The sequence below is a fragment of the Eptatretus burgeri genome, chromosome 2 (assembly GCF_056783735.1).
Source record: "Eptatretus burgeri isolate ZD-2024b chromosome 2, Ebu_testis_v1, whole genome shotgun sequence".
Lineage (NCBI taxonomy): Eukaryota > Metazoa > Chordata > Myxini > Myxiniformes > Myxinidae > Eptatretus > Eptatretus burgeri.
The window spans coordinates 31,813,032-31,829,066 of record NC_140962.1 but is presented as its reverse complement, the minus strand read 5'-3'; the positions used below and the strand labels follow the sequence as shown (position 1 = coordinate 31,829,066).

At 40.8% G+C, this 16,035-nt stretch overlaps 1 protein-coding gene across 1 annotated transcript in view; it reads left to right on the top strand.

Annotated features, from left to right (window-relative positions):
- CCDC12 (coiled-coil domain containing 12) overlaps positions 1–16,035 on the top strand; it is a 37,426-nt gene that overhangs the window by 19,193 nt on the left and 2,198 nt on the right. Inside the window, exons 2-3 of the mRNA XM_085866846.1 lie at positions 4,794–4,858; positions 11,989–12,068. Coding sequence (XP_085722972.1) covers positions 4,794–4,858; positions 11,989–12,068 — 145 coding nt within the window. The remainder of the gene's footprint in view (positions 1–4,793; positions 4,859–11,988; positions 12,069–16,035) is intronic.

Sequence of the window (16,035 nt, the reverse complement as noted above, 5' to 3'; positions counted from 1 at the left end):
GGCCCAACACTCTTAAATATATGAGCCCCGTGTCGTATACAGGTGTTTGCCCGACCTTTATCTGCTTTCGGGACAATGCCATCGTGACTACTTGTTTGCTGAGCGGCTTGTTGAAGCTGTCTGGCCATTGCTCCTCATACTCCTTCATCTGCTTGACTCCTATGCCAACAGAAATGTCAGCGTTGACAATGTTTGGACTCGTTCTTCCAGTCACAATGTTCACAAGCCCATCCGGGTGATTCTCTGGTTGTAGAGGGTCAATACATGTGGCCAATCTTTCTCATAGGTTCTGTCTGTCACTGAAATCGGGTTCATATCTCGATTTTTGGCCGAGTTACGGCCAAAAAACTGTTTTGATGGTGGCCATTTTGAATTTTACTCCTAAAAAAAAAATTGCTCAAGCGTGACAAAGTGGCATCACTCGGATTTGAGTTTAGTATAGTCTATGTTACCAGAATCTGCAATAAAATAGTGTATGTACTCCAAAACACACTTTAGCCAATGGCTGCCAGACTATTAGACACTTGTCGTTTTTGGTGAATCTAGGTCAAAGGTCAAGGTCACCGAAAAACCGAAATTCTTATTTTCGCAATAATGTCCGCTAAAATGGTCGTATCGACTTCAAACCAAATCCAAAATGTGCATCTTCCAATTCTACATCCAACCATATGTCTCATTGGGGTGTCACACCAACACCCTTCTTAGCGGTCGGGGGTCGAATGTCAGGGGGGTGGGGTCAAAACTTTCAAATTGCGATAAAAACGCCATTTCAAGTCCGATTGACTTCCAAGTTATGATCATGACCAAACTAAGTGCTATAACTCATTAAACAGTAGCACTATCGACTTATAAGAACCAAATTGATTTCCAGGTTTTTGTTTTTTCAGAGATCATGGAGATATGACAAAGTTATTCTGGCAATTCCTTGCTCGATGAGCAATTTCATTTGTTTGTCTGTCTGTCTGTTTGTCTGTCTGTTTGTCTGTCTGTCACACAATGTTTACCTCTGCCACCGAAGGTGAATGGAAGTTGTGTTTTTACCCCATCTCTGTTTGTTTGTAAACAAAATATCTCAAAAAGTTGTGAACGGATTTGGACGAAATTTTGTGAAGAGCTTGGGTATGTGATAAGGACAATTTTGGTTAAGATCCGAATCTGGATCTGAGAATTTTTTTTTTGTGATTTTTCAACATTGAGTGATCGGGCCAAAAACGACATATAGTTGGATATCTCAAAAAGTTATGGATGGATTTGGACGAAACTTGGTGGGCAGGTTGGGTATGTAACAAGGAAGAATTGATTAGACTTTGGTGAGGATCCGGATCCGAGAATTTTTAAGTGATTCTTCACCATTGAGAGTTAGGGCTAAAACGATGTATAGCAGGATATTTCAAAAAGTTATGGACGGATTCCGACAAAACTTGGTGGGTGAGTTGAGTGTGTGACGAGGAAGAATTGATTCAATTTTGGTGAAGCTCCGAATCCGGATCTGATGATTTTTTTTAAAAGTGATTCTTTACTATTGAGAGATCGGGCTAAACCGATATTTCACAGGATATCTCAAACAGTTGTGGACGGATTTGCTTGAAACTTGATGGACAGGTTGGGTGTGTGACAAGAACCAATTGATTCGATGTTGGTGAAGATCTGGATATGAGGATTATATAATTTTCAAAATGTTTCTTCTTCATTGAGAGATGAAGAATCACTTTGAAATCACCAAAAACGATACATAGTATGATATTTGAAAAAGTCATTAGGCTCTATGTTCCACTAGATCAGGTAGTGCGTGCCAGAGGTATGCACTCTATCAAGTGCCCTTCTAGTTTTCTACAGATTTCAAGCAATCATTCTGAAATTTTTACCCTCGCCAAAGAATTCGGAGAGGGTATTGCATTTGGGTCCGTTTGTTTGTCTGCACAGAACTTTTGTGTTTTTCTCCGCAACCGCTTTTCAAATTGAGACAACGTTTTCACCATTGGTGCACCTACTCATGTAGAATGTTTTCATGATAATTATGACCTCGTAGAACGTAGATCACGTGGTGTGGCAGCCATATTGGAAAAATGGGAAAAAAATTGGACTTCCCTATCTCTGAAACCGCACCAAGGAAAAAATTGAAACTTGGCACATAGCAAGTACTCCACATGGGAAATGAGTGATTTTTTTAATGACGTCATAGGTGCCCTCATTATGTCATAATTGCAGATGTAGAACGCCACATCCGATCAGTATGAAAATTTTTGAGGGTCATCTGGGGGTAAAATGGTCCACAGAAAATTTTTTTCATGATGTCATGAGCCATGTGATTCGGCAGCCATGTTGTTTTTTTGTTAGTGGCTTCTTCTTCTTCTTTGAAGTGGCTGAACAGATTGAGGCGAAACTTTACACGAATGACCGCCTGTCCATGAGGAACAAAAGGTTCACACATATGATGTCATCGGTCACATGGTTTGGCAGCCTTATTGGATTTACCCTAAAACTTATTTTAAAATCTTCTTCTCCGGAACGGCTGGAAAAATCGAGGGGAAACTTCACACAAGTGTTCCCCAAGCCATCGGTGTATAAGTAGCACAAAGCAAGTTCTCATGGGGAATGTGTGGTATTTTTATGACATCATAGGTGCCTTTGTTAGGACGTCATTATTGCATATGTGGAATGCTACATCCGATCAGTATAAAAAATTTTGAGGTTCATCTCGGGATAAAATGGTCCACATTTTTTTTTTTTTTGATGATGCCATCAGTCATGTGATTTGGCAGCCATTTTTTTTTTTTTAAACCGCTGAAATTGGTGAAAAGATCGAGGCGAAACTTTACACGTATGACCGCCTATCCACGAGGAACCAAAGGGTCACACATATGACATCATAAGTCACATAGTTTGGCAGCCATATTTGATTTACCCGAAAACCTATAAAAATACACCACTCAACAGAAGTCCTGGTGATGATTTGCAATCTCTGATTGCTCTTTTTCTTGTTTGTGTATGTATGTGACTGAACAAGAACTTCATCATTGATATGGAACTATAATTTTTAAGTGATTCTTCATCACTGAGAGATAGGGCCTAAAATGATATATAGGTGTACCCAAAGGGGTTACATACCTTTTATAACCCTTCATTATGTGAACCTTCATTATGTGGGAGCTCGTTTTCCATTGAAAGCAAAGCCACATGCTTGGTATAACGATGTTTTTCGTTGCAAGAGACAAAATATTATTATTTATCTAATAATAGACATTAACATATTCATAAAGTTAATTTATTTGGAACACCAAAACTATCTTGAGTCCAAGTTTGTGGCTGGAGGTGGTGGAGGAGAGAGTTATTCTTTAACACTTTCACTCTGAAAAGTTAATTATTTGCAAGCGTTCTAAAGAGTTAATCACCCCATTGAAAAGTTATTTGGTAGAAAACGTATCAGTATCCTCCATTGTATCCTACGTACTTATCGCCAAGGAAGTGAGATTGCACAATCACTGTGATGACTGCTCCTTCATTGGAGTGAATGAAGACCATTGTTTAAGTGTCCACAGAATCAGAAAAAAAACCAAAACGAATTCTTACCTCCGCCACTGAAGGTGAAGGAGGCTATGTTTTCACCCATCTCTCTCTGTCTATTTGTTTGCTTGTATGTCTGTGTACAGGATATCTCAAAAAGTTGTGGATAGATCCGGATGAAATTTTGTGGACAGGTTCAGTGTGTGACAAGGACGAACTTATTAAATTTTGGTGAAGATCCGGATCCGATCCGACCCAACGACTAGAATTTTAAAGCCATTCTTCACCATTGAAAGATGGGGCCAAAAATTATATATAGCACCATATCTCAAAAAGTTGTGGACGGATTCGGTCGAAACTTGGTGGAAACATTGCGTGTGTGACGAGGAAGAATTGACTCGGTTTTGGTGAAGATCCGAATCTGGATCCGATAATTTTTTTAAGTGATTCTTCATCATTGAGAGATAGGGCTAAACTAATATATAGCACGATATCTCAAAAAGTTGTTGACAGATTCGCATGAAACTTGGTGGACAGGTTGGATGTGTGACCACGACAAATTCATTAGATTTTGGTGAAGATCCGAATCCGGATCTGGATACGAGAATTATTTAATTTTCAAAGTGATTTTGCACCATTGAGGGATAGGGCCAAAAACGATATATCGCATGATATTTCAAAAATGTATTTGGCCCGATATGTTCTTGTGGATCAGGCATTATGTGGTGGAGGTATGTGCTCTACCGAGTGCCCTTATAGTTTTTTTTATATGATTGTATTGATTTTTTTTAAATAATTTTTTTCATTGCCCGATTTTAACGAAACTTGATACTGCACACCGCAGGAGAATGGTGAGTAAGGTGGCCCTAAACCTTTACTGCTATCATGTACCGTTTTGGCTGTATTTCGGGAACATACATACATACAAAATGAGAATTTTAGTAATTTATAGATGGTAATATGATTTTTGTTAGCAGAGTTCTAGGCACATGGAGGAACTAATTGACAGAAGGCAGCAAGTTAATGAGATTGACAGAGGATCAAAGGGGAACAAGAAGACAAAAACAAGTTTCGGATCTTGATCAATTCAAACAATTTAAATACATATTCATGAGTTGTAGTCCCACCATTAAAATAGAAAAACAAATTGCATGCAATTTAAGATGTTTCTCATTCATTGGCAATTTGATTTGGCTTGCGTATATCTTGAGAATGGTTTCATTCATGTACAGCAAGAGCATTAAATCTGCTCACATTTGATGAACCTGATGAGTAACTGTACTTTGCAGGAAGCAAGTGAGGGAGAAGAGCCAGAAGAGAAGAGATTTGCAGCAGAAGAACCAGTTAAATTTACGTAAGGGTAGAGTTTCCCCCCCCCCCCATTGCTCAGTTAATGTTTCTAGTGAAGATATTGAATTATCCAGTAGATGTAACATAAATTGCAGTCAAATCATGAAATTGGTAAAAATTTAACTTGATGGATCATCCTTTTATGACGTTCATAAATGTGGTGGATTTTGAGCTTCCATCTCCCAAGGACCTGAACCTTTGCTGATTGAGCAGTAGTACTTGTTTGTGGTGGCTTCAGTTTTGAATATGGATCTTCCTAATTACAAATGGTTTTGTGCGAGCTCACGCCCCATATGCACCATGTAGGCACTGGTCCGAACCCGTCTTTTTGTATGAAGATGGTTTGTACATTTCTAGCCACAATCTAATGCCACACTGCTAAAGTAACGTTCATTCACTGAAGTTTACTTAGGCCAACATAAATTATTACATATGCTATGTTTTCACCCTTGTTTGTTTGTCTGTGAACAGGATATCTCAAAAAGTTGTGGAAGATTTCAGACGAAATTTGGTGGACAAGTTTGGTGTGTGACAAGGAAGAATTGATTGAATATGGTGAAGATCCGGATTTGGACACTATAATTTTTTTTTAAGTGATTCTTCACCATTGAGAGATCAGGCCAAAAACGACACGAAGCACGATACATCATAAGTTAAGGACAGATTCGGACGAAACTTTGTGGACAAGTTGGGTGTGTGGCAAGGATTAATTGATTCCATTTTCATGAAGATTCGATGAGAGGGGAGATCTGGATCCAATAACTTTTTTCATTGATTCTTCACCATTGAGAGGTAGGGCCAAAACGATACATAGCATGATGTTTCAAAACGTTGTGGACGGATTATGACAAAACTTGGTGGATGAGTGGGGTCGGTGACGAGAACAAGCCGATGAGATTTTGGTTAAGGTCCGGATGCAGATCCGGCCTATCATTGGGATATAAATGTAAACTGTTCAACCTGGCGGAGGTATGTGCTCCACCGAATGCCATTCTAGTTATATTTGTTTCCGATCATACAATAAAGTAGTTTTGGGAAACATATTATGAAGTCACTTTTTATTGGGGGAGTAAAATTGATGAAATAAACCATTTTATTGATATATAAACAATTTAGTCTTGCAAACGTTCTATTAGTGTTACAACTTCCACATACAAATGAGCATGCGGGGGCTGGCACAATTGCCTAGAGGTACGCACACTCACCTCTAAGCTTCGTAACCTGGGTTTTAGTCTCGGTCCAGCAAAAACTGTGATCTCGGTGTTTGACAAGCAGGGCGATTCATCAATGTGTGTGCTGTCACTCTGATGGACGTTAAACCGGGCGTCCCGTCTGCCGACATGAATTGGTCGATGTTAAAGATATCTTGGTGTCTATTGCAAAGAGTCGGCGAGCTATCGCCGGCACCATGGCAAAATTCCAAATTTCTGGCCGAACCAGCAGAGGGTATTGAGCATCAGTGACACAGCACGCCCACAGCCAGCAATACTATCCTGCAGCCTTGTGCTGCATATGAAAGAAAAATGAGAAGAAACTAGATATCTGTGATCACAAAGCGATTGCCAAGGATTAGCCAATGATCCAATGATGGCCATATGACCTTGATCTTCTTCACTTCGGGATAGAGTGTTCATTAAGAAAATGCGTTCCCATCTAAAATCTATGCAAAAAGCTCAACATCATGAAAATCTGAAGAAGAAAAAAATAATTCACGTTATCGACAAAAACATGTTTTTATGGGGGGTTTTTTTGTGTTAATTTGGTCACAACCTGAAAAAGTAGGTGAAGGACACCAATCAAATGACAGTTGTATAACTTCATTGTAGGTACATTATTATGATGCAAGAATATCTTGGAAAGCCAAGTGGTCTGAGATTCCAAGTGATCACAAAAAATATGCATTTTTTTTTGACTGCCATTTGACCTTGCCCTTTATCTCTGAATGGTATGATGTAAATTAAGCATTGATGCTCCTCATTTATCGTTAAATTTACACATAGTGATCATCTTTTTCTAGGACACACTACACCTGAAAATTATTTTTGGGACATGCAATAACCATATTTTGCCTTGCTGGACCACTAAAGTTTTTGTGATTTATAATGCCAAGTGATCGATTTTGAAGTTTTCTTCATGTTTGTATATATTAAATATATTGTTGCAGTTTTGGGAAGACCTTGGGGTGTCTCATTCAACACATAAGGGATCCCTTGTTAAGATATTTCGATAGCAATTTTGTTTTGGTCATTTTACCTTTCCCCTCTTATCAGGGATAGGGAAATGCGTTGTGTGTGCGTGCATAGCAGGTTTGATTCCCCCTTTGTAATTCTCCCCTCTCTGAAATCACTATCCCTCGCCCCATCCCTCTTATACCTCTCCTTCCATGCACTTTCCTATGTGACTTCCATGGTAACTCACGTTACATTTGAAGGTCATATGAGAATGTATCTAGTCCCCCACAGTATTGCTAACAACTGCAATGATCCAGATTCTTGGTCAGGCTAGCAATGATATTGAACCTATTCTGTGGTATGGTCTGATGATGATTGTCTTCAATGTGTGGTGCAGCATGGCCTTTTTAGGCATGGTAACTCACGTTACAACAAATGGACATGGTCAAAAACAACAAAACTTTATTAACTGTTTCTCCTCAAACAGACATATGAATTACGGAGTGGCCAGTTACGTATAATGGCTGATGGTCCATACTTGAATTTTAGAAAGAATGAAAAGTGAACTGCAACATGTAACTTGTATAACGATGAAAAAGTGAGTAACTCACGTTACACAGTAACTCACGTTACAGTTTATAGATGACTGCTATGTACTTTAGGATAGAATCTGATCATTGTTTTGTTGCCAATAGGTCTAGGTCACTCAAATGGGCCAGAACCTGGGGATGTTTCCCAACAGATATATTAAAAAATATAGTATATGGTTCACTTTATTTTTTTCAACCAGTGTCCACTTTTACATGGAAGTACCCTGGTACAGCGCAACCATGCACACATTACATTCAAAGTCATTCTGGTGCTGTCTGGGTCCTCCGCGCTGCGCCATATCAGCACTACCATCACCGTTCTGCAAGACCATTCCAGCGTTATCAGCATTATCTACACTGTGCCAGTTCAGCGCTACCAGGAAGGGAAACCATGATGGAAGCAAGGACCGGGATACATTGTGGTGAGAGAAACTGTATGACTGACCCTCCGAGCAGCTTTTGAGAAGTAAAGGGCCACACGCACACCAATGAGAAAGTGGCACGCGAGGGTCAAAGGATGCTGTGGTAACCTTCACTCCCAGAAGTCACACCTTCCGCAGAGGAATAAAAGCCAGAGGTTTGCAGGTGTCATGGCTGCTTTGCGTCTGAGGAGCGGTACGAGTGGAGCTGTGCCACCAGAACGAACTTCCACAAGGGTGAATCTGAATCTCTGAGAGACGGGCAGCCTGGTGCCGAGACAGAGAAAGTGGATGGGCAGCGCAAGTTCCTCGGACACAGCGGCTAAACACACTGATTTATATGATCTTTCCTTGCTATCCCAACTTCCAATTAATCTACTTGAGAGGCATAAGAGAGCTCGACATTTTCCTCATGCCCGTCAGGGCAAAGAGTTTCAACAATTACCCCTTGACCCATCCGGGCACGGTTACTGACTTGTACCCTCACAGTTTCCTCTCTGCATACATCTGCACCTCTCCTAACGTGCGCCACCACACCATCTTCATTCTCTCCCTCCTCCATTTCCTCCCTCCCCATGATGTTTGGACTCACATTGGCCTGCCGGTTAATGTGCGGGTGAGCAAGGGGTCAGAAAATAGTGCCGATTCTTCTTCTTTCTCTCCATCCCCCTTGTCAATTTTTCTGGTTGTATGAGACGTGCCTGTGTTGTGTTTTTAGTGTTAAGGCTGAATGTTTAAGAGGTCCTTTACATGCAAGGGGTTAAGACTGTTTCTTTGTGACTGCTTGTAGATACTTGCTGTAAATACGTGCCTTTGTTAAAAAGAATATGTTGTTGTTCTCCTTTCGGCTGCTCCCGTTAGGGGTCGCCACAGCGGATCATCCATTATGATCCGCATACTGATTTGGCACAGGTTTTACGCCGGATGCCCTTCCTGACGCAACCCTGGTCGCCTCTTACGACACAGGGATAAGGATTGGGTTTCGCCATGATTCCGGGCTGCCCTACATCCTCTCATAGCGCGGCCCAGCACAGAGCACCTGTCCTCAAGCGATCCTCCAACCCAAGCCTTCGAGTAGCCAGATTACAGGCGCACGCCACTACGCCATGTATTTTTGTTAAAAAGAATACAGACTTTCTAAATCTGCTCGATCGTCTCTTTCCTCCCATTGTTTAGACATAGTGAGTAACAAGTAGACGGGAGGTTGTACCCCACTGATTCGCTACACTGGACTAGCCGACGTCCCACTTACGGTTGCGCTCGGCCATACCTAATTAATAGATAAAGGTGGGACATCGAGAGCATGGTTCCCCATCAAGGATAGCTGAACTACCAGGACGGTAACTCAATATTTGGGTGCAGGGACCCTACCAAATTTAGTTGTGTGGGATGCCGTCTAGTTGCTGAACAACCCGCCATGCCATGGAGTTATCTGCTGCTCGTCGGTTTTGGGGCCAAAGGTCTGGAAGCATGTCCAAAAGACCACTCTTGACATGCCCGAAACTATATATATATATATATATATATATATATATATATATATATATATATATATATATATATATATATATATATATATATATATATATATATATATGAAGCCTGGTGTTGGCACAGTGGTTAGGGCAGCGGCTTGGGATCCAAAAGGTCCTGAGTTCAAGCCCCGTTGGGCCACTGAAATAATACACCAGGGGGTTGACTCAGCCTGTCATCCTTCCGAGGTCGGCGAAATGAGTACCAGTGTACTGGGCCAGTGTATACCCCCGGTTAAAATAGGTGTACCATATCCCTGTGTCGTAAGAGGCGACCAGGGTTGTGTCAGGAAGGGCATCCAGCGTAAAACATGTGCCAAATCACTATACGGATCATACGGATGATCCGCTGTGGTGACCCCTAAAGGGAGCAGCCGAAAGAAGAAGAAGAATATATATATATATATATATATATATATATATATATATATATATATATATATATATATATATGTGTCTGTCAGTTCATTTTGGTCCATGTGTGTGCATGGATTGCCTTCACCCCGTTGGCTGGACAGTTAGCCCGACTCCACTGACAATTGTAACCTGACATCCGCCATTTTGTGAAGGCGCATCAGCCTCAGGCCTCTGGTGTCAGCCCACGGCCCAGTGCAATTGCAATTATCCAAGCGATATAACCATGATATATTATATATGCACATAAGCAATAGGCATGTCTTTGCTTCGTGTATGTAACCTGGGTTATTTTTATAAGTTTCTTGACCGATCACTGCAGCAGTCTGTGGCATACACACTAACCAAATACAGTGATGGGAAATTTCAAATTTGTGTACTAAATGAAGGTTTTTGTATATAATTTTGGTTTTGGCCTGTGTTTTCAAGGCTGATGAGGGTGAAAATGCACAAAGGTTGCCTGTTATAAACATTCAACATGTTTATGCTTCATGTACGTAATCCGGGTTGCAGCGGTCTACACGTCTATACAGCCCAAATAAAGGGATGAACAATTTGTGTAATAAATGAAAGTTTTTGTGTGTAACTTTGGTTTTAGTCTCTGAGTTTTCAATGCTGAATCGTGTAACAATACAGACATCAGTTCCTTCATGTGTTGAAGAAATGAGCAATTTGTCCGATTTTTCTTGTTATTGTAGTTGTTTTAAAGAAGTCGTGTGTTGAGGTAATCTGTGTTGGACTGTGTATTACATTGACAAATTCCTCCCCAGATAAAGTCACATTTGTTGCACTGTACTTTATTATATTATATTGCTCGTAATTCATCGGATGTAATTCGTAACTTTGTGTGTTGTTTTGTTGACCCACCATTTTGACAGCCCAACCTTCCCCCATCCCCTTCCCGAGTACAGTAAACCTTTGAATATCACAGGTTTTGACCAATCGCGAGCAACCTATTGTGTTCAGATTTTCCTTATCGTGAAAGGATGAAAAAGTCCTTAATGTTTGGATCGAGGACCAAACACAGAAAAAGTCTTTGAGTGGACCGGTGATGCAGGAGAAATAATTGCGCATTTATCAACGTTTCCACGAGGCACCCAGGGCCGAAGACGCCAGTTCAATCACCGCTACCAAAAAGTTCCACGCCAGCAAGTTTTGAACATTCAAAAGAACATTCAGCCTCCTTAATGTCAAATTAAGCAGGGAAGCAGCATCGGCAGACCGGAAAACTACCCACCCAAGCTCATGAAACTCGAGGCAAAGGGATTTATGCCAGAGCAGGTCTTTATTCTGGAAGAGGATGACATCTCATAACCTCCTGGCCAAGCAGGAAAGATTTGCTCCGGGGTTCAAGGTGACTAAGGATAGTCTTGCCCTTCTCCGATGTGGCAATGCAGCAGGCGACTTCATCGTAAAGCCAATGCTGCTCTTCCAATCACTGAATCTCCTTGTCCTCTCCACACGTCCTACTCCCTACTCCCCACCACCCGAACCAACAGTGTCATCATCCCGAGCTAAGTCTTGTGCTTTATATTTACAGCAGAGTGCGTAATACTTTTTCCCTCACCCACCTCGCTGCTTTAGAATTAATAAAAAAGGTAAAAGTCTTGTTTTTGTAAAATTTTATTCATGTGTTCATTACAACATTAACATGCTTTATATTTATTTTAGATGTTTATATCAATTGTGATGTGTTTATTTCTAGCTGCCACCCACCTTCCTCTGTATTTTCTCAAAGCCCAGGACTCCAACTACCCCTTTTTCCCATAAGCCATTGGTTTTAACTTTCGTGGTTTTCAATATCACAGCATTTTCCAGGAACGTAACCTCTGCGATGGTTCAGAGCTCACTGTATACTAATAAGTCAGTCATTATAAAAGACTTGTAGAATGCAGAGATTGCTTGTTGAGGCATTGGTTATTTCTGGAAACTTTGTTTGAAGCTAATACTTTATTATCCCCAGATTTATGATTCAATTTGCATGATTGCCTGTTGGTTTTCATTGCAGTGAAATAAAACTAAGAAGTTATACTCCTCAAGATGAACAGCTAAAAGATTGCCAGCTTCCAAAAATTGAGCCTGTCTTAGGTAAGTGCTTTGTTTGCTATACGAAATAGCAATGCCTTATGAACATCTGATTGCCAAATGTTGAGAGCTTTCTCAAAATCCAATTTTGAAGAACAGCTTTGTTGTGATTTACTTTTCTAAATGCAGTACGAACTCGAAGGGCACTCGGTGGAGCACGTCCCTCCGCCATGTTATGCCTGATCCACGGGAACATATCAGGGCAAATACATTTTTGAAATATGTGATATATTGGGCTCTGTGCAGGCCAGTCAAGTTCTTACACACCGATCTCGACAAACCATTTCTGTATGGACCTCGCTTTGTGCACGGTGGCATTGTCATGCTGAAACAAGAAAGGGCCTTCCCCAAACTGTTGCCACAAAGTTAGAAGCACAGAATCGTCTGAAATGTCATTGTGTGCTCTCGCATTAAGATTTCCTTTCACTGGAATTAAGGAAGTCTAGCCCAATCCATGAAAAACATCCCCAGATCATTATTCCTCCTCCACCAAACTTTGCAGTTGGCACTATGCATTCGGGCAGATAGCGTTCTCCTGGCATCCACCAAACTCAGATTTGTCCGTCGGACTGCCAGATGGCAAAGCATGATTCATCACTCCAGAGAATGCATTTCCACTGCTCCAGAGTCGGATGGCAGTGAGCTTTACACAACTCCAGCCGATACTTAGCATTGCGCTTGGTGAACTTATGCTTGTATGCGGCTGCTCGGCCATGGAAACCCATTTCATGAAGATCTCCATAAACAGTGCTTGTGCTGATGTTGCTTCCAAAGTCAGTTTGCAACTCGGTAATGAGTGTTGCAACCGACGACAGATGATATTTCCGCACTTCAGCACTCGGCGGTCCCGTTCTGTGAGCTTGTGTGGCCTACCACTTCATGGCTGAGCTGTTGTTGCTTCTCTAGACGTTTCCACTTCACAATAACAGCACTTACAGTGGACTGGGGCAGCTCTAGCAGGGCAGAAATTTGATGAACTGACTTGTTGGAAAGGTGGTATCCTATGATGGTGCCATGTTGAAAGTCACTGAGCTGTTCAGTGTTCATGGCTATGTGCTTGATTTTATACACCTACCAGCAATGGGTATGGCTGAAATAGCTGATTCGACTAATTTGAAGGAGTGTCCGCATACTTTTGGCCATGTAGTATATATATATATATATATATATATATATATATATATATATATATATATATATATATATATATATATATATATATATATATATATATATATATATCTTCTTCTTCTTTCGGCTGCTCCCGTTAGGGGTCGCCACAGCGGATCATCTTTATGATCCGCATAGTGATTTGGCACATGTTTTACGCCGGATGCCCTTCCTGACGCAACCCTGGTCGCCTCTTACCACACAGGGATATGGTACACCTATTTAACCGGGGTATACACCGGCCCAGTATACTGGTACTCATTTCGCCGACCTCGGAAGGATGACAGGCTGAGTCAACCCCCTGGTGTATTAATTGAGTGCTCCAACGGGGCTTGAACTCAGGACCTTTTGGATCCCAAGCCGCTGCCCTAACCACTGCGCCAACACCAGGCTTTATATATATATATATATATATATATATATATATATATATATATATATATATATATATATATATATATATATATATATATATATATATATATATATATATATATATATATATATATATATATATATATATATATATATATATATATATATATATATATATATATATATATATATATATATATATATATATATATATATATATATATGACAGAGTTGAGGTTCGTGGAAGAGCGAGAACACAGAACTGAATTGGACGCAAAATAGCAAAAGGAACAGCAGAAAGGAAAGGGACAAATGCCAACAACAATGCCGAGCTAGAGAATAGACGGAGGTGGACAACAAGGGATGTAGATAATGATTAGGGGTGAGTGAGAACGCAAGGGGTGGACAAGATGGAAAATTTGGGGGTGGGGTGAGTGGTTTAACGGGTGTAGCAAACATCATTTTGGATTGGAGATGATCTGAGATTGTGGTGAACAGCTATCTTGAGAACCTGGAGGGAAGAATGACATTGAAGACAATGTGGAAGTTGGTTCCATAGGTGGGGGGGGGGGAGGGGGAAAGAGAGGAACAAATGAGTGGAGGTGAGCAAATCCTAGATTTTGGGAGTTTTACTCGAAGGGGGTCGCTGGTGGACCAAGTGCGCCTTACAGATACCTGGTTGGGGAGGGGGGAGGACAAAGCGTAGAGATGGCAGAGGGTGCAAGACCAGAAATTAGGTGGATGTCCATCAACAACCAGTGCTGACAGATGGGACACAATTTGATGTCTACCCGAGAGACAACACGCACTGGTGAATTGCCCTGCCCGTGAAACACCAGGGTGACAGTTTATAGCTGGGTCTAGATTTGAACAAACCCAGGCTAGACAGCTGAGAGACGACTGTGTACCTTCAGGTTATCCTGCTCGCCCATGCTCAACTTTGCTCTTGTATTTATGTATTTATTGAACAATTGTAAATTATAACACATGCTGGTGAAGGCGATGTTTCTTATTTCTTCTATATTTGCCGATGGGAAATACGTTTGTTATCTTGCCAAAACGAAGTTTTTGCAAGATATGTTAGTCAGCTTGTATGTTTTTTTTTTTTATTTGTTTGTCTGTAATCACGTATAAAAAATTCTGCAGAGCACAGTTATCATTGGAAATTTTTGTAACTTCGCATATCAGAGGCCAATAGAGGTCCCTTTCAACGCACAAAATTTTGAAGGTCAAGGTCACTTTGTCGCAAATCAGGGGAGTTGACGAAACCCTTATTTTTTGAGTAATTTTAATCTAATCGTCTCCAAACTTTATGGGAATATAGTTCATGGTCTGGCGCTCAGCTGATTAATTTTTGGTGGCGATTGGCCTTGACCTTCATGGTTAGCGCCTGAGGTCAACCATATTTGACCCCAAGGTCAAATTTTCAAGTTTTAGGAACCATATCGTGTAGTACCTCAAATTGAACACCTCGATGAGTGCTTTCTAGATATGTCAAGCTTGAGACATTTTGACATCATTTGGTGACGTTATGAGGCAAACACATATTTTTCATGGTTACTCTGTAGAACGATTCTCATCGGAATCTCTCGTAGGCAGATATTCCTCAAGGAGTCGCTCCTGGTGGATAGCAGCTCTGTTCACCTCAGTGTGACCTTGAAGAAGTCACACGTGCTCACCTTTTGGAAAGATACGGGTCTTATTTTTTCATTAAACAGCTTTAGTTAAAACAAGTCTGAAGACGACAATGGTTCACGAGTGGTCTTTGACGATGTAGATCGTTTCAAAAGTCAAGGATGAGACAATGTGATAATTTTTCACCAAGTTATAAAAATGATCAACATGATGTGTTAGGGGTGACAAGTTATTAGCTGCAAAATGTCGAAAACCCGGTTTCGTTCAACAACTTTCAAAATTTGATCTTTGCATAACCTTTAAAGGTCACAAAACAATGTTGTGGACATTAAAATAAGGAAACAGGATAAGTGCTATAGCTTATTGGAGTTTGTTCGTTGAAGGTCGAAAACCCAGTTCGATTCCCACAACTTTGAAAATTTGACCTTTGTGGCCTTTTAAGGTCAAAGGTCAAGGATTATGACCTTTGGTGCAAAACTTCCTCTGGAATATTCCAGGAACAATATAACGTCATATAGGCTATATGGCATTTCGCACTCTTCGGATTATCCATACTTTGATGAAATCAGCGTAAAAGCAAACTTGAAGGGGGTGCCATGGGCAAGGTGTTTGAGATGGAGCAAAATGGTTTCAAGAGTTCAAGATTATGCATAAAAAATATTGTCAGCCAAGCTCTCAAAGTTTGGGCGGTCGTAAGATTTTTATGTCAAAATTCGCAATTTTCTAAGTTTTTGACCTCGTGACCCACTTCGTGCGCCTTACAGATACCTGGTTGGGGAGGGGGGAGGAC